The sequence below is a fragment of the Notolepis coatsorum genome (genome assembly GCF_963971535.1).
Source record: "Notolepis coatsorum genome assembly, chromosome: 13".
Lineage (NCBI taxonomy): Eukaryota > Metazoa > Chordata > Actinopteri > Aulopiformes > Paralepididae > Notolepis > Notolepis coatsorum.
In genome coordinates, this window is record NC_140177.1 from 125,096,273 (window position 1) to 125,118,772 (window position 22,500).

Here is a 22,500-nt window from a genome sequence, read left to right on the forward strand (position 1 = left end):
ATGGTGGCTCTCTCATTTCCCAACGAGCCTCTTCATATGTAAATTGGAAGTGCAATTCATTACCTAGCGTCAGAGTGTTCACTCTCAATTACTTGGTTGCAGATTGGATATGACGGCTCCTTCGTGGCTAAACCTTTTCAATATTTGAATTTAAATGGGTTAAACCCCTCCGCTGGATTTATGGAAGTCAGCGCGGCGTCGCCGTCCTACAACCACTATACTAGATTTGTACCCTAACCACTACATGCCCCTAACCAAACCCTACTTCTAACCCTAACCACTACATGCATACCCTTAATCACAGTTAGCATAGCGCTAATAGCGGTTAGCATAGCACTAATCATAGCGCTAATCATGTTAGCATAGCTAACATCAGTAAATGTTTGCTACTCAACATTTCAGTTTGCAAATTCATCTGAATGCCATGCTCATGACTCCCTGCTTTGTGAAAGCAAGACGAAATGTGTAGCCTAAATATTGATCGTCGCAATTAACGATATCACAACCTTTACCCACTTCCGGTGTGTTGCTGGTGAACGTAGCTTGGTTTTACAAAACGATAGTCGAGACATAGTTCTATCCCTGTTATTTCCATGGATTGAACAAATACTTGTCATGGTTTGACAGCCGGCTGGTCTAATCAGCTTCCGCGCATGATTTCAGTGACATCTTCAGCTCCGCGTGGTCTACTTTTGTGGAGACAGACAGGCATACAGACGGGGCAAAACTGTTTGTACCAGACATGTTACACAGGAGAATAATAAAAGGTAGTTTCAAGAATCTTGGTAAAACAACATTTTCAACTAGAGAAATGTACATTCCCTAACCTCTTAACGTGCAACGGCCCGGCCCCTCTTGAGGTTGATTTGCCCACCGGCGCGAATTAAAGCCCTATATATCGAATTAAAGCCTTATTTGTTGCCTGTCGATTGCCAAAGTACACAGCAGACTTTTGTTTTTTCGAATACCACCCCCGACTCCCGAGGCTCTAGCTCCGTCCATCATTTGGCGATCTAGAAAAGTATTGGACAGGGTTGTAACCAATGAGTGTGGCTTTCCAATGATACCCCACATGGGGATGAGCGAATCAGGGATCTAGGTGAAAAGTCACAAGTGCAAACAAGAGAAAAAAAACACGGAATGCATTGGAGTCTATGAGAAAACTGAAACCTGCAGAGCTTTTTTTTTTTTTTATATATATAATCGCTCCTAATCACTAATTTCTGAACGGATTTTTATGAAATTTGGACATGTACTACACAAGACGTCAGGCTATGGACCCATGGTATACTATATTTGGATAATGCAACTACTACAGAAAAACATGAGTAACACGTTTTTCTACAACTCAAGTTCAGACCTATGTTACTCTATTCTATTTCATTAGCACTAAAAGTGATCTTTCTTTATTGTATCAGAAACTTCAGAATGTTATCTTTCATGAGACCAGGCTTATGCATGTTCTATAAGTATAGTATTTTGATTTGCAAAAAAAGTATGCAGTCCTCAAAAACAAAAACGGACACTTTTTGGGGCGCCTGTTAAGAGGTTAAAGGTGTGTATGTGAATGAAAATGTATGTGTCCGATATATTATTATAAGATTAAATAATTGGTTGATATAAATGTAGATAATGTATGAAAAAGCTAAATTGTATATCATACTGTATTGTATTATGAATTTGATCAGGAGCATGTTGTTCAATGTGTCTGTATGCCATGTGAATGTGTGAGTGTATAATGTGAGTCTGTAAGTGTATTGTATGTGTTATGGCCCCCGGGAACAACAGCATCCAAATAAACTTTAACTTAAACTGTAGACGGAGACGTCTTCCAAGTGGGGGTGTTTGGTCCCCACAAGGTTAGGAAAACAAGGACTCAGAAACAGACAAAGACACAGCCTGGACCTTTGGGCCGCTGTAGAAATGATGCTCCAGGGTCAACAGTCTCTACCTGTAAGAATTTGTAATGCTGCTCCAAATCTTCATCCTTGAAGCCGGTCCCGATCTGCAGGAGAGGAAGAGGATGATGAGAAATATATACACACACACCATAGCTGTCAACCATCCCGTTTTTCCCAGGATTGTCACATATTTCAACCTTCCTTCCCGCCGTCACCCCGTTCACAGGTTTTTTTTGTGTATGCATTGTAAGATTTTAAATAAATATGAACATGTTAATGCTATACTACTACATAAAGTGAATTTATACTGAATTTGTCTTACACTTCCATTCATTTAATGCAGGGATGTTCACAGCATTTCACTTTCAACCAGGTATCGGATTAATTTAATTTAGCGAGGGGGAGGAGACTACATTGGGAGGGGGCGGGGCCAGGCGGAGGGGGCGGGGATGAAATTTCCCTTTTTTTCAAATGCCAATGTTGACAGCTATGACACACACACACACACACAGATACACACACACAGAGATATCCCCCCATGGTGAGACAGCAGACACTGGCAGAGCGTGGGAGGAACACAGAACAAACCGTCTCGTCTGCCTGGGCTGCAGGGCGCTGTCACCGCTCAGAGACTGCAGCCGCCGGGACGCAGGAGGAGGCGCAGGAGGAGGAACCAGCTGCGCTTAGAGGCAAATGGGTTTTGACTCTCTGTGTGTGTGTGTGTGTGCTCAACAGACACAACAGGCTCAACAGACACAACAGGCTCAACAGGCTCAACAGGCTCAACAGACACAACAGGCTCAACAGGCTCAACAGGCTCAACAGACACAACAGGCTCAACAGGCACAACAGGCTCAACAGACACAACAGGCTCAACAGGCTCAACAGACACAACAGGCTCAACAGACACAACAGGCTCAACAGGCACAACAGGCTCAACAGGCTCAACAGGCTCAACAGGCTCAACAGGCTCAACAGGCTCAACAGACACAACAGGCTCAACAGGCTCAACAGGCTCAACAGACACAACAGGCTCAACAGACACAACAGACTCAACAGACACAACAGACACAACAGACTCAACAGGCTCAACAGGCTCAACAGGCTCAACAGGCTCAACAGACTCAACAGGCTCAACAGACACAACAGGCTCAACAGACACAACAGGCTCAACAGGCACAACAGGCTCAACAGGCTCAACAGGCACAACAGGCTCAACAGGCTCAACAGGCTCAACAGGCTCAACAGGCTCAACAGACTCAACAGGCTCAACAGGCTCAACAGGCACAACAGGCTCAACAGGCTCAACAGGCTCAACAGGCTCAACAGGCTCAACAGACTCAACAGGCTCAACAGGCTCAACAGGCTCAACAGGCTCAACAGGCTCAACAGGCTCAACAGGCTCAACAGGCACAACAGGCTCAACAGGCTCAACAGGCTCAACAGGCTCAACAGGCTCAACAGGCTCAACAGGCACAACAGACGCCGGTGGGTTTATCGCAGAAGAAAACATCATTATCCTTTTCTCTTCGTCCACGTCGAGGCACCGAGCTGGTAACAGTCCACGTCGCTTGGGTCACAGTTTGAAACTCGGTCACTAAGCAAATCTGAACTCTACGGTTGATGCAGAGAGAAGTGTTTGAAGAGGAGTGTTTGATGAAGAGGGGGTGCCCTGGTGGGGGTTTGATGAAGAGGAGGGGCCCTGGTGGGGGTTTGATGAAGAGGAGGGGCCCTGGTGGGGGTTTGATGAAGAGGAGGGGCCCTAGTGGGGGTTTGATGAAGAGGAGGGGCCCTGGTGGGGGTTTGATGAAGAGGAGGGCCCTGGTGGGGGTTTGATGAAGAGGAGGGGCCCTGGTGGGGGTTTGATGAAGAGGAGGGGCCTGGTGGGGGTTTGATGAAGAGGAGGGGCCCTGGTGGGGGTTTGATGAAGAGGAGGGGCCTGGTGGGGGTTTGATGAAGAGGAGGGGCCTGGTGGGGGTTTGATGAAGAAGGGCCTAGTGGGGTTTGATGAAGAGGAGGGCCCTGGTGGGGGTTTGATGAAGAGGAGGGGCCTGGTGGGGGTTTGATGAAGAGGAGGGCCCTGGTGAGGGTTTGATGAAGAGGAGGGCCTGGTGGGGGTTTGATGAAGAGGAGGGGCCTGGTGGGGGTTTGATGAAGAGGAGGGGCCTGGTGGGGGTTTGATGAAGAGGAGGGGCCTGGTGGGGGTTTGATGAAGAGGAGGGGCCTGGTGGGGGTTTGATGAAGAGGAGGGGCCTGGTGGGGGTTTGATGAAGAGGAGGGGCCTGGTGGGGGTTTGATGAAGAGGAGGGGCCTGGTGGGGTTTGATGAAGAGGAGGGGCCCTGGTGGGGGTTTGATGAAGAGGAGGGGCCCTGGTGGGGGTTTGATGAAGAGGAGGGGCCTGGTGGGGGTTTGATGAAGAAGGGCCTAGTGGGGTTTGATGAAGAGGAGGGGCCTGGTGGGGGTTTGATGAAGAAGGGCCTAGTGGGGTTTGATGAAGAGGAGGGGCCTGGTGGGGGTTTGATGAAGAGGAGGGGCCTGGTGGGGGTTTGATGAAGAGGAGGGGCCTGGTGGGGGTTTGATGAAGAGGAGGGGCCTGGTGGGGGTTTGATGAAGAGGAGGGGCCTGGTGGGGGTTTGATGAAGAGGAGGGGCCTGGTGGGGGTTTGATGAAGAGGAGGGGCCTGGTGGGGGTTTGATGAAGAGGGGCCTGGTGGGGGTTTGATGAAGAGGAGGGGCCTGGTGGGGGTTTGATGAAGAGGAGGGGCCCTGGTGGGGTTTGATGAAGAGGAGGGGCCTGGTGGGGTTTGATGAAGAGGAGGGGCCTGGTGGAGGTTTGATGAAGAGGAGGGGCCTGGTGGGGGTTTGATGAAGAGGAGGGGCCTGGTGGTGGTGGTTTGGGTACCTAGCCGCCAGATGTCGCACTAGAGCACCAGCATGTCATTTATCCAATCAGGTGCCTTCCACGTGGGGAAATGGGAAGTAGGGAGGGGATACATGGGGGGGGGGGGAATACTTCTAAAAGCTGTGAATGTATTATTACATAAAGATAATAATAATAGATTACTCTACATAAGAATTTAGACATGTTTTGCAAAACATCTTTGGAACCCTTTACGATTCTCTTCTCTCCGTCAAAATTAAAGGCGCATCTCTCTCCGTCACCGCGGAAGTGACTAGAATCTTGAAATATCTAGATCGGCCTTCATCTCTTTTCCGAATGCGGGCTCGTGAATCCCCTGCATCCATAAGGCGATCACATGGCCTGAATCCAGTTGAGCAGCATTTCACTAGTAGAGGCAGAGCATCACCAGGGATGAAACCCAGTGTCTGGTGATGTCTACGGGTTCCAGACTTCAGGCTTGACGGCAAAGGATTCGCAACCACGTATTAAAAGTAGGTGTTACAAAGGATCAGATTAAACCGAATATATATATTTATTGATTGATATATATTGCATAATATTTGTATATCGTTTGATATCCCTTGTATATTCCTTGTACATATACACGGAATATCCCTTTAGCCTAGTACAGACCATAATATTTCATTCTCCTATTGGACAGCGGTCCACAGGCGCCAAGGCCATGCCTCCAAAGTCAGGTTCAAAGTCACCGCCGGGGACATGCCTGGACATGAATGGTATTGCGCAAGGATATGAGACAGGAATAAAGCTGGTACTAGTTTATTCATCTAAGCGTATAAATACGGCGCAGGTGAATACAGAAGTATGTTACCCAATAAGTTGAAGCCTCACCCACGATACGACGTGCGGTGAAGTATGGCCTGTTTGGCCCCAAATAGAGCATTGAGACCGCGTGCGAATTAATAACTGAAGTGTCAGAGTTTGGCGCTATACCGTCGAGTGCGACATATTCTATTAAGTCAGTAATAGTCTAATTGTGTATAGTGTATCGTGCGGCTAAAGTTCTACAGTGACCAGCATCACCAACGTTTTCCTCGTATCAGCTAGAGAGCTTATCCAGGCTGGGCTGCTTTCATGGCGCTTTCACCCGAGGAGCCCTAGACGAGGACCGTGTGGACATGTACACTGGATTATCTACCCGACGACTGCATAGCCCTTTACGGCTGGATTATATTTGCTTTTGGTCCTGTAATTAATGGAGCGGAGAATCGCCGACGCCCACCAGTGTGTGGGATTTACCCTGTGAGGAGCCACGTCGAGTCTGCCCCTCAGAAGCCTGAGGCAGGCTAGCTTTCTTCCCTGTGGAGCTACATGCTACGGAGAACAGCTGTATTCATCTGTGGATCAAGATCTTATTGCACCATCTCCCGTACTCGGAGTCTCCTTATCATCGTTGACCCAGACTCTATTACCGACAGATCCTCTACCCTTGCTGGCTTACAACCGGGGGGACCCTTCCAGTATCTCCCGCTATATTACTAGTGTACCATAGATATAATTCCCTAAGATTCAGGTTGTATAATTACCTCCTGCGTAACCAGAGAATGGACATTCGTTATTGATTTGCCTACGCAAATTCCTTTGCCTTATAAGCGCATTCAAAGTGAAATAGAGAAGTATATTATGTACCTTTTGCTGCAATAAATACTTAATTACAACTTTGTGTGGAACCAATTTCATTGTGGGAAGTGTTCATCATTATATATATCATGTACTGTATGGCCAGTAATTAAAGTGCATAAGACGGTAGTGGTTTAATGATACCATACTTATCAATACAGTCAGGGAATTGTACCCCTCAGTTACAGTAGGGATGTCCGATATTATATTTTTTAACATTTATTTAACCTTTATTTACCCAGGCAAGCAAGTAAGAACAAATTATTATATGGGCGGCTGATTTGGCACAGTGGGCAAGGCGCTCGCCTCTAACGCTGGAGACGCTGGGTTCGAGCCCAGCTCTCGGCGTTGCTACCGGCTGGCCGGTCGTTCATACTAACACAATTGTGTAAGTGTTAGAGGGTGGGAAAGCTGGTGGGTGGGGATTTGACGTTGTGGACAGCGACTCCTACAGGTCGGTTTGGGGACGCCGGTGCGACGGAAGCAGGAAGTGACAGGGGCAGCGTGAGCCTCCCACGCGTTACTCCTCGCCACTGAGAGATCGCGCTGTTCAGGTGAAAAGATGCGACAGGCTGCCTCCTCGTGTACCGGAGGGGACACGTGATGCAAGGCTTCTATCCTCACGACAACAGACCAGTGGGAGGCATAGTCTAGCAACGTTCCAAGACAGGGGAGGGAAGAATTGGATAATACGAAATTGGGATGGGAGAAAAATAGAAAATGGGGAGAAAAAGTGGATAATTATTTTTTCTTTTTTTAATTTATTGTCAAAGTATGCATAATGTTGTGTTAATTACACGACAAGAGATATGTAATGTTAAAAAGCCAATATCGAGCATCCCTAATTAAAGGTGACAATTTTATTCATGAGTTAGTTTGTCCAATTCATTTTGGTCCCTTAACCCTTTCACTGCCACACGACAAATGTTTAACCCTTTCACTACCACACTACAGAAGGTTAACCCTTTCACTACCACACTACAGACGGTTAACCGATGTAGTGTGGTAGTGAAAGGTTAACCTTCTGTAGTGTGGTAGTGAAAGGGTTAAGAAAAAAGGGGGGGGGGGCATGTAGAAACTGTTGTAATTCCTACACTGTTCACCCGATTTGGATGTAAATGTCCTCAAATTAAAGTTGAATGTTTGCACTTAAAGCACATCTTAACACAACAATGTCTTTTCCAGTCCACTGTGTTGGTGTACAGAGCCAGAATTGTGAAAATTGTGTCAATGTCCAAATACTTATGGACCTGAATGTATAATACTCAACACGTATTGGAACTTGTTGTGGATGTTGAGGACGATCCAGAAAATATAAATGAAAAGGACTCTGAGCCAGATAGCGGAGACAGTGATGATGACAATCAAAGTAGAGGACTTGATGTGTTTGAAGCTATGGTTTGAAGTAGCCTACTGTTTTATCAATTGATCTGACTACTATATAATTTATTGTGCAGCTTGAATGAAAATCACCTGTTGATGATTCATGTGTGTAACTCTACTATGCTATTTGGATACGATGCAGAGGGGCGTTGATAGGAGCCCACAACAGAAAAGGAGGAGAGCTATATGATGGAGGGGCCTTTTGTGTGTGTGTGTGTGTGTGTGTGTGTGTGTGTGTGTGTGTGTGTGTGTGTGTGTGTGTGTGTGTGTGTGTGGAGGGGGGGTAAATTGCAGGGAGATATTGGTCCTCCTAATATGAAGGCAACACCAAAATGTATGTATTTTCTCATCATCTGCAAAAAGAAAAAACCCACCCAGAACAATAAATGGCTGTGACTCACTGAGGGAAAGGTTCACATTGGAGGTTCAAAACACCTAAATAGAACTTTCCATGTTGAAAAAACAATAAAAAGGTAAAAAGGTCTTTTCACTGGGTGTTTAATAAAAATGTGTAATTGTATTTATTCATTTATATAAAATATTGTATGCTCACACTAAGGTAATGTATGATGGTGACTTTACACTGCACCAGAAATAAAGGGTAGAGCCATATGAAATCCACATTCACGGAATCGACCAATAAAACTTTTATCAACTGTACAACGTGGAATATTGCAGAATTTGCCCCAATCTGGACTGGAATTCAGTTTTCGGGAGAAGATGGAACGTTTTGGTACGTTGAAAACTGAATGGGGGGGGGGATTATGGAATTTGGAATTTCTTTTTTTACGGATTTCATATGGCTCTAATAAAGGGTAGGTTCCCTTGTATCATAAAAGGTGTACCACTTATATTACACATAATACTGACTGAAAGAACAAGCTCAGAATTGAAGACTAAAGAAGAAACAGAACAGAGTGCTGATGCTCAGGTCCAGCTACAGGCTAAACCTGATACCTTCACAAAGGAGCTCGGAGTACAAAACAAAAGAAACATGAAAGGGACCAGACTACAAAGAGGGCAAAATGTACAGCACATCCCTCCCTCCTAACTGAAGTCTTTCTGTACAGCACATCCCTCCCTCCTAACTGAAGTCTTTCTGTACAGCACATCCCTCCCTCCTAACTGAAGTCTCTGTACAGCACATCCCTCCCTCCTAACTGAAGTCTTTCTGTACAGCACATCCCTCCCTCCTAACTGAAGTCTTTCTGTACAGCACATCCCTCCCTCCTAACTGAAGTCTTTCTGTACAGCACATCCCTCCCTCCTAACTGAAGTCTTTCTGTACAGCACATCCCTCCCTCCTAACTGAAGTCTTTCTGTACAGCACATCCCTCCCTCCTAACTGAAGTCTTTCTGCACAACAAACCAAGTCAATGCATTCCATCAGAAAGTGGAAACCAGGACGACACTGCGACGCCACTCAGCAGGACCTCCGAACAAACTCTGTTTACCAGACCTTCAGCCGCTTTTCCACTGCATGGTACCTACTCTACTCGACTCTACTCTATCTATATTCCAACCAAATCTGCCTTAAAATCCCACAAACAAGACTGGTGACGAAGGGTAACGGAACATTAGCAGTCGCAGCACCGACCCTCTGGAACAAGCTCCCACTCAACTTAAAATCTGCAAGCACTCTACGGACCGTTAAAGCCATGCTCAAAATCCACCTTTCCGCCATAAACAATCCGTGAGCTAGTTTTGTATTGTAGCATGACTGGTGTATTATGTCTGTCTGTTCTCTATCTCCTTGGTTGGCCTGCATGTATTTAGTCCGTTTTCATATTGTTCCTGTCTGCGCCCCGGGCCGATGTAACTATTGGTTGAGGGGCGCGCAATATAAATAAATGTATCATATCATATCATATCTACTCTACTCGCTTTTGGGACGTAGTACTTTGTTCATCTTAAACTAGACTAGTGGTCCGTATCCACTTCCGTTAATTTGTGCTAGCTTGCAACCGGATAAGCTTTCTACTGAACGCACCAGAGAGGATAATCCCATCTTCTTGTCCGACCCTGGAGAAGACGGTACACGCATGTTCCCATCATGGTTGGCGTGTTGTTCCTTTAAGCCAAACACCTGTCTTCCACGCTCTGATGAAGACCGCTGGGCCAAAACATTAGCATGTTTGTTGACATGACTAGAATAACTTGTTGAAATTGAGATTAGTCAACTCTCCTGAAGTACCCGTGTGTGCTACCTTTTTACCTTTGGGTAACATGATTAAATGGTTGCATTTATATAGCAGTTTTTAATCCAAAGCGCTTTACAATGTGTTCCTCACATTTTACCCATTCACTCACACATTTACACTAGAGTTGTTCCGATACCGATACTAGTATCGGAAATGCCGCCGATACTGCCTAAAATGCTAGTATCGGTATCGGCGAGTACACGTAAATTCTAGCCTCCGATCCCATGATGTAATTTATCTCCTGCCGAGTCCTGCGGAGAGTGAGGATTATAAAATGAACATGTTTTAAAGTGTGATGCTGTGTCATTTTAACAGCAGATACACTTTCTTAAATTCCATTGTCCCCGACAGTGCTGGTGTGACGGGGAGCTCGGACGGGAATCGGGATGTGTTTGGCTGGTGTTATGATAGCATTAGCTGGAAAGATAGCTAGTTGGAACAACATCCGCTTTTAACGTTACATCAAATCAGATGATCGCCTGTCCTTTCTCCAGGACCTAACACTGTCCGTGACCGTCTATCAACAATAATGCACCCACGGTGAATTGTATTTAAGTTAAGTAGCTACGGACTAGCGTTAGCTGACTATTACTAACGTTATCTTAATGTCGATGCGGGAAGGCGAGCTAGGTCAGTTAGCTTAGCTTGATAACGTTACCGTGTCTAAAGTTGGTGCTATTCACATAATCCAGCAATAATGGCTGCAGACCTGCAAGCAAAGTACAGCAAGTGCCAAAGGATAAGAGTCTGAGGCGGAGTTTCAAAAGAGAATGTTGAATATTTATTTTGCATCAAAAATCACAACATGAACGTTCTATCTGCCACTAGCTTACAGACTGAATAGGGTATATCTGCAGAGCCACTGAGTAGCGAGTGCAACACCGTTTAATGTCCGTGTGGATCATTGGAGTAGGGTATATCTGCAGTGCTGCAGCCCATACTCATTGATTAATGATACTAATACAAATCTATACAATCACCTGTTGTTGAATAAATACCATACGTTCTAGTTATTACTAAAAAACAGTATAACAGTATCTGGAAAAAAAAAAAAAAAAAAAAAAGTATAATTTATATAATTTTTTTTTAATTTTTTTTTTATGCACTGGTATCGGATAAATATCGGTATCGGCCGATACCCAAAGCTTAGGTATCGGAATCGGATCGGAAAGGGAAAAATGGTATCGGAACATCTCTAATTTACACACAGACGGCGGAGGCGACCGTGCAAGGTGCCAACCTGCTCATCGAGAGCAATCAGGGGTCAAGTGTCTTGCTGCCCGGGAATCGAACCGGGAACCTCTAGTTTACCCAGACGACTGCTCTACCTCCCGAGCCACTGTCGCCCCTGATTACTTCACCTCTGTGGAGATATGAGGATTCAGCAGGACAGCCGTCTACCGGAGTCTGATCCACTTGTCACGTTGTCACGCTCGCTCGCTCACGCACACGCACACACACAGACACACACACACTGCTCACTCACAGACTCACGCACACTGCTCACTCGTGCTCAAACACATGTGCAGTCGTGCTCACGCATTATGGTTTTGGCTCAAACTCAATTCCCGGAGAGAGTGACAGCCGCAAGCCAGGTGAACACACACACACACACAGACACACACACGCATGTGCACATACACAGCGTGCCTTCTATAGTCACACACACACACACAAACACACACGCATGTGCACATACACAGCGTGCCTTCTATAGTCACACACACACACACAAACACACACGTGCACATACACAGAGTGCCTTCCATAGTCACACACACACACACACACACACACGTGCACATACACAGAGTGCCTTCTATAGTCACACACACACACACAAACACACGTGCACATACACAGAGTGCCTTCTATAGTCACACACACACTCCTTCGCGGACTTGTACACATTAGGGCTTAATTTAAAGTAAATTTTTGGGAAAGAGGACAGCCTCAACACACACACACACACACACACACACACACACACACACACACACACACACCAAGGTTAGGATCAATACACTTTCAATGCAATCAGTTTAATGTGCAAATAGAAAATGTAATTATTTTTAATTACAGATCATTCTCTTTTAATACCTTTTCTTATCTAGGTTGGACAAGACAACCTTCTCACGCCGACAGCTTTTTGGAAATTAAATATGAAATAAATCCACTTCTTCAACTGATGGAATATTAAAGTGAATTGAACCCAATCCTCGATTTTAAACCACATGCACACATTTTAAATCACATGCACACATTTTAAATCCTTTATCTGAATCCGCTGATCAAATCACAGGAACGTCAAATATAACATGAGATTCAACATGCTTTTAAATATAACAGATTCAACACTTTTAAATTATAGAACAGATTCAACATGCTTTTAAATATAACAGATTCAACACTTTTAAATTATAGAACAGATTCAACATGCTTTTAAATATAACAGATTCAACACTTTTAAATTATAGAACAGATTCAACATACTTTTAAATATAACAGATTCAAGACTTTTAAATTATAGAACAGATTCAACATACTTTTAAATTATAGAACAGATTCAACATACTTTTAAATTATAGAACAGATTCAACACACTTTTAAATGATAGATTCAACATACTTTTAAATTATACAACAGATTCAACATACTTTTAAATACAACAGATTCAACATACTTTTAAATTATAGAGATTCAACATACCGGTACTTTTAAATCAGTGGAGGTTTCTCTATGACAACACGTGAAACACAAATTCACTCATAATTCATAATTATTATTAATTTACATATATATATATATTTTTTTTTTTATTATTATTATTATTTTTTTTTTTCGAAAAGTTTCTCTGTAAAAAATTGCCAAAATTGCCAGCTCTGAGCAGGCCTGCACTGCAGTAATGACTGCAGTAATATTCGTGCAGAATAACTTCACAGGTTGACCCAATGTTAAATAAATAATAAATAATAGCCAATCAAAATAGGCTATTAACTTCATCCAAGCACGATCTGTGCAGTTAAACTCTTGCCATTGAATGGAGTTGAATGATTGACAGCCTTGACAATCCAATAATACACGGAGGATGAATGATTGGCAGCCTTTGAAATCCAATCAGAGTCTGCCTGGCAAAAATACCTGCGGAACTGCAGCTGGACTGGCTTCAGTGTTCTAGTCAAAGTTGTGTTCCATCATCTCATGTGTGCAATTTGCCTGAAGAACATTAATTTGCCTAATATAATCATTCATATTTTAAGATCTTTATTCACTTGTTCACTTATTGTTGTGCACTGCATCGTTTACTTAATGGATGATATATATATATTTTTTATCTCAGTTGAAGACTAGTGTAGTTACAAAGTTGACGTGAACGTGCCATCTTGGACTGTGAAGGCAAGCTAACTTGAAGCTAGCTACTAGCTTAGCAAGCTAGTAGTTTACAGTACAGCTGTAACACAGTAGGCTAAATTAAACTTTGCGCCAACATTAGGACCGAAGTATAAACAAGCAACTGAGCAACATGAAGAAGTGGACTTATGCACCTGGATCAGAAAAAAGTAAGTTGTAGTGTTTGTAAAACGAAAGCCTGCTTAGCATGGATGCTAACGTTAGCTAACTGTTTAGAGAACAATACTTGTAGTAGACTTGATTAAGGGATTGAAATGTTGTTAACTTGGCTATGTCACACATAAACACAATGTAATGTATCACGTTGGCTACTAATGCAGCCTGCAGATAATATTTGCATGTGCACTGTGTTAAGTGTAAATGAATGAATGTTGCCGCTAGCTTGTGGCTAGGCTAGCGTACTTTGCGGATGGCTAACGTTAGCCAGCCGAATTGTTTAGAGACTTGATTAAGGGATTGAAACGTTGTTAACTTGGCTATGTCACATATAAACACAATGTAATGTATCACGTTGGCTGCTGGCTGCTAATGCAGCCTGCAGATAATATTTGCATGTGCACTGTGTTAGTGTAAATGAATGAATGTTGCCGCTAGCTTGTGGCTAGGCTAGCGTTCTTTGCTAATGGCTAACGTTAGCCAGCCGAATTGTTTAGAGACTTGATTAAGGGATTGAAACGTTGTTAACTTGGCTATGTCACATATAAACACAATGTAATGTATCACGTTGGCTGCTGGCTGCTAATGCAGCCTGCAGATAATATTTGCATGTGCACTGTGTTAGTGTAATTTAATGAATGTTGCCGCTAGCTTGTGGCTAGGCTAGCGTACTTTGCTGATAGCTAACGTTAGCCAGCCGAATTGTTTAGAGACTTAATTAAGGGATTGAAACGTTATTAACTTGGCTATGTCACATATAAACACAATGTAATGTATCACGTTGGCTGCTGGCTGCTAATGCAGCCTGCAGATAATATTTGCATGTGCACTGTGTTAGTGGTGAATGAATGAATGAATGAATGTTGCCGCTAGCTTGTGGCTAGGCTAGCGTACTTTGCTGATGCACGGCTAATCTAGTGCCTCTGTGGCTCTGCTGATTTGTCACAGTGAGATTCATGTGGTGGAACTTTGGTGTGCTCTTATGAATGAGAACTGCTATCTTGTCCGTTGTGTGTGGGTTTGTGTCTGAAACGACCGGTGGCTTGTGTGTGTTGCGTGAGATGCAGAAGTAAACATTGCCAGGCATTGTAGTTCTCGGACCGCTTTCACCCACAGTTAAAGGAGACATGACATGCTGGTTTGATGAAATGTATAGTGTAAATGAAATGAATAGTTTATGTATATTCAATAGTAGTATTGATAGTATATTAGTATGTATATTGATATTAATATTAATTAATTGATTGGTGTTGGTATTAATATTAATATATAGTGTATATTAATATTATGTTTTCATTTGTGTCCACTGACCACTGACACACAGTGGGGGATGTTTTAAAAATATAATTTAATATATAATATAATAATTTGTGCTTCACCTAAAAAGTCACCAGCCTCCACTGTTTTAAATTATACAACAGATTCAACATACTTTTAAATGATAGAACAGAGACTCAACATACTTTTAAATGATAGAACAGAGACACAACATACTTTTAAATGATAGAACAGAGACACAACATACTTTTAAATGATAGAACATACTTTTAAATGAGAGAACAGAGACTCAACATATTTTCAAATGATAGAACATACTTTTAAATGATAGCACATACTTTTAAATGATAGAACAGAGACTCAACATACTTTTTAAACGATAGAACCGAGATTCCTCACACTTTTAAATGATAGAACAGAGACTCAACATATTTTTACCTGATAGAACAGAGACTCAACATATGTTTAACTGGTAGAACAGAGACACACCCTAACTCTGGTCCATCACATCACCTCCTCCGTCCCTCTGGCTCCACACTCACCTTGCAGACGGACTGGAACTCCTCGTTGTCCTCGTCGTAGCAGGCCAGCAGGAAGCCCCCGTAGCTGCCCGCCCTCTTGCCCTTCCCCAGGTAGGCTCCGATCACACACAGGTCCACCGTGTCGCCCACACCCTCCAGGTAGTCCTTCTTCAACTGACAGGACACAGAGGGGCCACAGGGTCAGGACAGAGGGGCCACAGGGTCAGGACAGAGGGGCCACAGGGTCAGGACAGAGGGGCCACAGGGTTAGAGGGGCCACAGGGTCAGGACAGAGGGGCCACAGGGTTAGAGGACAGAGGGGCCACAGGGTCAGGACAGAGGGGCCACAGGGTGTTAGGACAGAAGGGCCACAGGGTCAGGACAGAGGGGCCACAGGGTGAGGACAGAGGGGCCACAGGGTCAGGACAGAGGGGCCACAGGGTCAGGACAGAGGGGCCACAGGGTTAGGACAGAGGGGCCACAGGGTGAGGACAGAGGGGCCACAGGGTTAGAGGACAGAGGGGCCACAGGGTTAGAGGACAGAGGGGCCACAGGGTTAGGACAGAGGGGCCACAGGGTGAGGACAGAGGGGCCACAGGGTTAGAGGACAGAGGGGCCACAGGGTTAGAGGACAGAGGGGCCACAGGGTTAGAGGACAGAGGGGCCACAGGGTTAGAGGACAGAGGGGCCACAGGGTTAGAGGACAGAGGGGCCACAGGGTTAGAGGACAGAGGGGCCACAGGGTCAGGACAGAGGGGCCACAGGGTTAGAGGACAGAGGGGCCACAGGGTCAGGACAGAGGGGCCACAGGGTTAGAGGACAGAGGGGCCACAGGGTCAGGACAGAGGGGCCACAGGGTCAGGACAGAGGGGCCACAGGGTTAGAGGACAGAGGGGCCACAGGGTCAGGACAGAGGGGCCACAGGGTTAGAGGACAGAGGGGCCATAGGGTTAGAGGACAGAGGGGCCACAGGGTCAGGACAGAGGGGCCACAGGGTGTTAGGACAGAGGGGCCACAGGGTTAGAGGACAGAGGGGCCACAGGGTTAGAGGGGCCACAGGGTTAGAGGACAGAGGGGCCACAGGGTCAGAGGACAGAGGGGCCACAGGGTTAGAGGACAGAGGGGCCACAGGGTGTTAGGACAGAGGGGCCACAGGGTTAGAGGACAGAGGGGCCACAGGGTGTTAGGACAGAGGGGCCACAGGGTTAGAGGGGCCACAGGACAGAGGGGCCACAGGGTTAGAGGGGCCACAGGGTTAGAGGGGCCACAGGGTTAGAGGGGCCACAGGGTTAGAGGACAGAGGGGCCACAGGGTTAGAGGACAGAGGGGCCACAGGGTTAGAGGACAGAGGGGCCACAGGGTCAGAGGACAGAGGGGCCACAGGGTTAGAGGACAGAGGGGCCACAGGGTTAGAGGACAGAGGGGCCACAGGGTTAGAGGACAGAGGGGCCACAGGGTTAGAGGACAGAGGGGCCACAGGGTCAGAGGACAGAGGGGCCACAGGGTCAGAGGACAGAGGGGCCACAGGGTCAGAGGACAGAGGGGCCACAGGGTTAGAGGACAGAGGGGCCACAGGGTCAGGACAGAGGGGCCACAGGGTTAGAGGGGCCACAGGGTTAGAGGACAGAGGGGCCACAGGGTTAGAGGACAGAGGGGCCACAGGGTCAGAGGACAGAGGGGCCACAGGGTTAGAGGACAGAGGGGCCACAGGGTCAGAGGACAGAGGGGCCACAGGGTTAGAGGACAGAGGGGCCACAGGGTCAGGACAGAGGGGCCACAGGGTTAGAGGACAGAGGGGCCACAGGGTTAGAGGACAGAGGGGCCACAGGGTCAGAGGACAGAGGGGCCACAGGGTTAGAGGACAGAGGGGCCACAGGGTCAGGACAGAGGGGCCACAGGGTCAGGACAGAGGGGCCACAGGGTTAGAGGACAGAGGGGCCACAGGGTTAGAGGACAGAGGGGCCACAGGGTTAGAGGACAGAGGGGCCACAGGGTTAGAGGACAGAGGGGCCACAGGGTGTTAGGACAGAGGGGCCACAGGGTTAGAGGACAGAGGGGCCACAGGGTTAGAGGACAGAGGGGCCACAGGGTTAGAGGACAGAGGGGCCACAGGGTCAGAGGACAGAGGGGCCACAGGGTCAGGACAGAGGGGCCACAGGGTTAGAGGACAGAGGGGCCACAGGGTCAGAGGACAGAGGGGCCACAGGGTTAGAGGACAGAGGGGCCACAGGGTTAGAGGACAGAGGGGCCACAGGGTGTTAGGACAGAGGGGCCACAGGGTTAGAGGACAGAGGGGCCACAGGGTGTTAGGACAGAGGGGCCACAGGGTTAGAGGGGCCACAGGGTTAGAGGGGCCACAGGGTTAGAGGGGCCACAGGGTTAGAGGACAGAGGGGCCACAGGGTTAGAGGACAGAGGGGCCACAGGGTTAGAGGGGCCACAGGGTTAGAGGACAGAGGGGCCACAGGGTTAGAGGACAGAGGGGCCACAGGGTTAGAGGACAGAGGGGCCACAGGGTTAGAGGACAGAGGGGCCACAGGGTTAGAGGACAGAGGGGCCACAGGGTCAGAAGACAGAGGGGCCACAGGGTTAGAGGACAGAGGGGCCACAGGGTTAGAGGACAGAGGGGCCACAGGGTTAGAGGGGCCACAGGGTTAGAGGACAGAGGGGCCACAGGGTTAGAGGACAGAGGGGCCACAGGGTTAGAGGACAGAGGGGCCACAGGGTTAGAGGACAGAGGGGCCACAGGGTTAGAGGGGCCACAGGGTTAGAGGACAGAGGGGCCACAGGGTTAGAGGACAGAGGGGCCACAGGGTTAGAGGACAGAGGGGCCACAGGGTCAGGACAGAGGGGCCACAGGGTTAGAGGGGCCACAGGGTCAGGACAGAGGGGCCACAGGGTTAGAGGACAGAGGGGCCACAGGGTTAGAGGACAGAGGGGCCACAGGGTTAGAGGACAGAGGGGCCACAGGGTCAGAGGACAGAGGGGCCACAGGGTTAGAGGACAGAGGGGCCACAGGGTTAGAGGACAGAGGGGCCACAGGGTTAGAGGACAGAGGGGCCACAGGGTCAGAGGACAGAGGGGCCACAGGGTTAGAGGACAGAGGGGCCACAGGGTCAGAGGACAGAGGGGCCACAGGGTTAGAGGACAGAGGGGCCACAGGGTTAGAGGACAGAGGGGCCACAGGGTCAGGACAGAGGGGCCACAGGGTTAGAGGGGCCACAGGGTCAGGACAGAGGGGCCACAGGACAGAGGGGCCACAGGGTTAGAGGGGCCACAGGGTCAGGACAGAGGGGCCACAGGACAGAGGGGCCACAGGGCCACTAGCCCTTTGGACAACGCTGCAATAGCAGCTGGTAAAACGTTGCAGATTTATGGAATGACCGTTGTTATGTGTCCAAAACCCGAAATAAAAAACAACTGAACTAAGTGTCATTCTGAGCCAAAAGGCTAAGATGTTCTTAGTGCTAAGATCAACTAAGTGTCATTCTGAGTCAAGAGGCTAAGATGTTCTTAGTGCTAAGATCAACTAAGTGTCATTCTGAGTCAAGAGGCTAAGATGTTCTTAGTGCTAAGATCAACTAAGTGTCATTCTGAGTCAAGAGGCTAAGATGTTCTTAGTGCTAAGATCAACTAAGTGTCATTCTGAGTCAAGAGGCTAAGATGTTCTTAGTGCTAAGATCAACTAAGTGTCATTCTGAGTCAAGAGGCTAAGATGTTCTTAGTGCTAAGATCAACTAAGTGTCATTCTGAGTCAAGAGGCTAAGATGTTCTTAGCGCTAAGATCAACTAAGTGTCATTCTGAGTCAAGAGGCTAAGATGTTCTTAGCGCTAAGATCAACTAAGTGTCATTCTGAGTCAAGAGGCTAAGATGTTCTTAGCGCTAAGATCAACTAAGTGTCATTCTGAGTCAAGAGGCTAAGATGTTCTTAGCGCTAAGATCAACTAAGTGTCATTCCGAGTTGATATTTTTCACAAGGATAGATCATCAACTTGCATAGTGAGCGTGGGCATCTACATCTGTCTATTACTTTTTATTACAGGTTCAGAACTGTCGGGGTATTAAACTGTGTGGGTAATTGGGTATCAAACAAGAAAGACTGTCAGGCTTTAAAACTGTGTAGGACCCAGGCCTGGAACTGCGCCCTGAGAGAGGGAACTGCGCCCTGAGAGAGGGAACTGCGCCCTGAGAGAGGGAACTGCACCCTGAGAGAGAGAACTGCACCCTGAGAACTGCACCCTGAGAGAGGGAACTGCACCCTGAGAGAGGGAACTGCACCCTGAGAACTGCACCCTGAGAGAGGGAACTGCACCCTGAGAGAGAGAACTGCACCCTGAGAACTGCACCCTGAGAGAGGGAACTGCACCCTGAGAGAGGGAACTGCACCCTGAGAACTGCGCCCTGAGAGAGGGAACTGCACCCTGAGAGAGGGAACTGCGCCCTGAGAGAGGGAACTGCACCCTGAGAGAGGGAACTGCGCCCTGAGAGAGGGAACTGCGCCCTGAGAGAGGGAACTGCGCCCTGAGAGAGGGAACTGCGCCCTGAGAGAGGGAACTGTGCCCTGAGAGAGGGAACTGCGCCCTGAGAGAGGGAACTGCGCCCTGAGAGAGGGAACTGCGCCCTGAGAGAGGGAACTGCGCCCTGAGAGAGGGACCTGCACCCTGAGAGGGAGGTTTGCCCTGAGAGAGGGAACTGCGCCCTGAGAGGGAGGTTTGCCCTGAGAGAGGGAACTGCACCCTGAGAGAGAGAACTGCACCCTGAGAACTGCGCCCTGAGAGAGGGAACTGCGCCCTGAGAGGGAGGTTTGCCCTGAGAGGGAACTGCGCCCTGAGAGGGAGGTTTGCCCTGAGAGAGGGAACTGCGCCCTGAGAGGGAGGTTTGCCCTGAGAGAGGGAACTGCGCCCTGAGAGGGAGGTTTGCCCTGAGAGAGGGAACTGCGCCCTGAGAGGGAGGTTTGCCCTGAGAGAGGGAACTGCGCCCTGAGAGGGAGGTTTGCCCTGAGAGAGGGAACTGCGCCCTGAGAGGGAGGTTTGCCCTGAGAGAGGGAACTGCGCCCTGAGAGGGAGGTTTGCCCTGAGAGAGGGAACTGCGCCCTGAGAGGGAGGTTTGCCCTGAGAGAGGGAACTGCGCCCTGAGAGGGAGGTTTGCCCTGAGAGAGGGAACTGCGCCCTGAGAGGGAGGTTTGCCCTGAGTGGGCGGTTCGAAGGGTCAAAGTGGGTATCAAACAGGAGGGAAGACCGTCAGGTTTTAAACTGTGGATATACCAAACGGAGAATGTAAAGACGACTTTGAACTGTTTAACAGTAATCCAGAACTATTTTATTGCACTGTAAAAAAAAAGAAGACCTTTTTATTTTGTATGTCTGCCCTTTATGTGCTCATTTTATGTCTATTCTATTCTACTATTTTATTGCACAGCACTATTTTACTCCGTCTATTTTATCTCACTCTTTTTATTATTGTCTATTTAAAACTTAATCAAACCATAAACAAGGTGACACACTTAATATCATCAACCCTTTTACAAAATATAAAATATGTAAATTCACTCACAACTAATTGACAAAGCATGGCCCATGGGGACATTAACGTGTGTTGTCGGGCCTTACAAATACATTTGATTTGATTTGATTTGTGGCCTGTTGGGATGTTAGATCCTAATGTGAAAAACTGTGATTTTATATGTCTGCACTTTATGTGCTCATTTTATGCCATGTCTTTTTCTGTTGTAAAGGACTTGGAGCTGCAGTTTCTGTATGAAAGGTGCTATACAAATAAAGTGTATTATTATTATTATTATTATTAAAGTACGTGAATATGCACCCACCTTCATGAGTGCTGTGTGTGTGTGTGTGTGTGTGTGTGTGTGTGTGTGTGTGTGTGTGTGTGTGTGTGTGTGTGCGCTTCAAATCATCGTTCTCTTACCTTGAGCCAGTTATGAGAGCGCTTGGCAATTTCATAGGTGGCATCTTTCTCTAAAGTCTTCACCATCAGCCCCTCACAGGAATCTGAACACAGAGAGAGAGAGACACACACACACACACACACAGCAGCTGGTGAGTGTTTGAGGGCAGTGGGAAGGAACCACTTTGTCTCAGAAGGTAAGCCTCACACCTCTGACAGACTGCTCCAGGAACTCGGCGATGGTGTCCGTGTTGTCGGAGTCGATGGCGCGGGCGAAGACGAACTCGCCCTCCACCTCCGTGAAGCTCTCCTTCAGCAGCTCTCTGCGCCGGGACAGCGGCTGGCGCACCAGGGACTAACACGCGCATCAAAGAACACGCACGTTAGAACCCCGACAGAAAAGACGCACGGTATTACAAACATTTCCCAGTCGGAGGCTTGGAGCGCCGCAATCATTATCAGGATGAAATGTGAGAACGACACACACACAAAACAACACACGGTCACACACACACACAGATATCGTTTCCACTGCAGGAATGACAATGAGCATCCATTCCCAACCGTTACCTAGATACGGCCCGGAGTAATTCCGCCGTCATTGGCATTCCGCACGTACGTACACACACACACACACAAACACGGTTCCAGGTGCACGCACGTACACACAACGCAGTTTTGAGATTGCAAGCGCATTCCGAAGTAATTGCGGCAGGATAATTAGCATCATTAGGTCAGTAACTCACCTCTCCGTTGAGGTAGAGCAGGTCGAAGGCGTACACGCAAACCTGGACTTTGATCTCTGATGCATCCACATCCTGCGAGCCACACACACACACACACACACTTAATATCATCAACCCTTTTACTAAATATGTAAATTCACACAACTAATTGACAAAGCGCAGTGCGTTCAACCTTGGGCCTGTTAACTAAAGAGCTGTGGTTTGCTCCCATTCATCTTCTGTCGTGCATCTCTCCCCCTCTGCTGCTGGCTCTCCATCATCATCATCTCTCTCTCTCCACCTTCTATCGCTTATTCTTTTGCTTCTTTATATTGTTCAACCTCTCTCTCCTCCTCTTACATACCTCCTTCCTCCCCCCTTTCTCTTACATGTGTTTCACCTCATCGTCTTTATCAGGAATTAGAATTCTCCACATTTCAGAATTAAACATTTCTCCGCCCCTCCTCTCCTCCAACC

The 22,500-nt window shown here is 47.3% G+C and overlaps 1 protein-coding gene across 2 annotated transcripts in view; it reads right to left on the bottom strand.

Moving 5' to 3' along the window:
* lig1 (ligase I, DNA, ATP-dependent) overlaps window positions 1-22,500 on the bottom strand; it is a 161,744-nt gene that overhangs the window by 10,452 nt on the left and 128,792 nt on the right. For both annotated transcript variants that reach the window (XM_084327323.1, XM_084327322.1), the window contains exons 20-24: window positions 22,045-22,116; window positions 21,509-21,653; window positions 21,320-21,402; window positions 15,416-15,568; window positions 1,952-2,005 (exon numbers count right to left, since the gene is read on the bottom strand). In XM_084327323.1, the coding sequence (XP_084183449.1) occupies window positions 1,952-2,005; window positions 15,416-15,568; window positions 21,320-21,402; window positions 21,509-21,653; window positions 22,045-22,116 (507 nt within the window). The remainder of the gene's footprint in view (window positions 1-1,951; window positions 2,006-15,415; window positions 15,569-21,319; window positions 21,403-21,508; window positions 21,654-22,044; window positions 22,117-22,500) is intronic.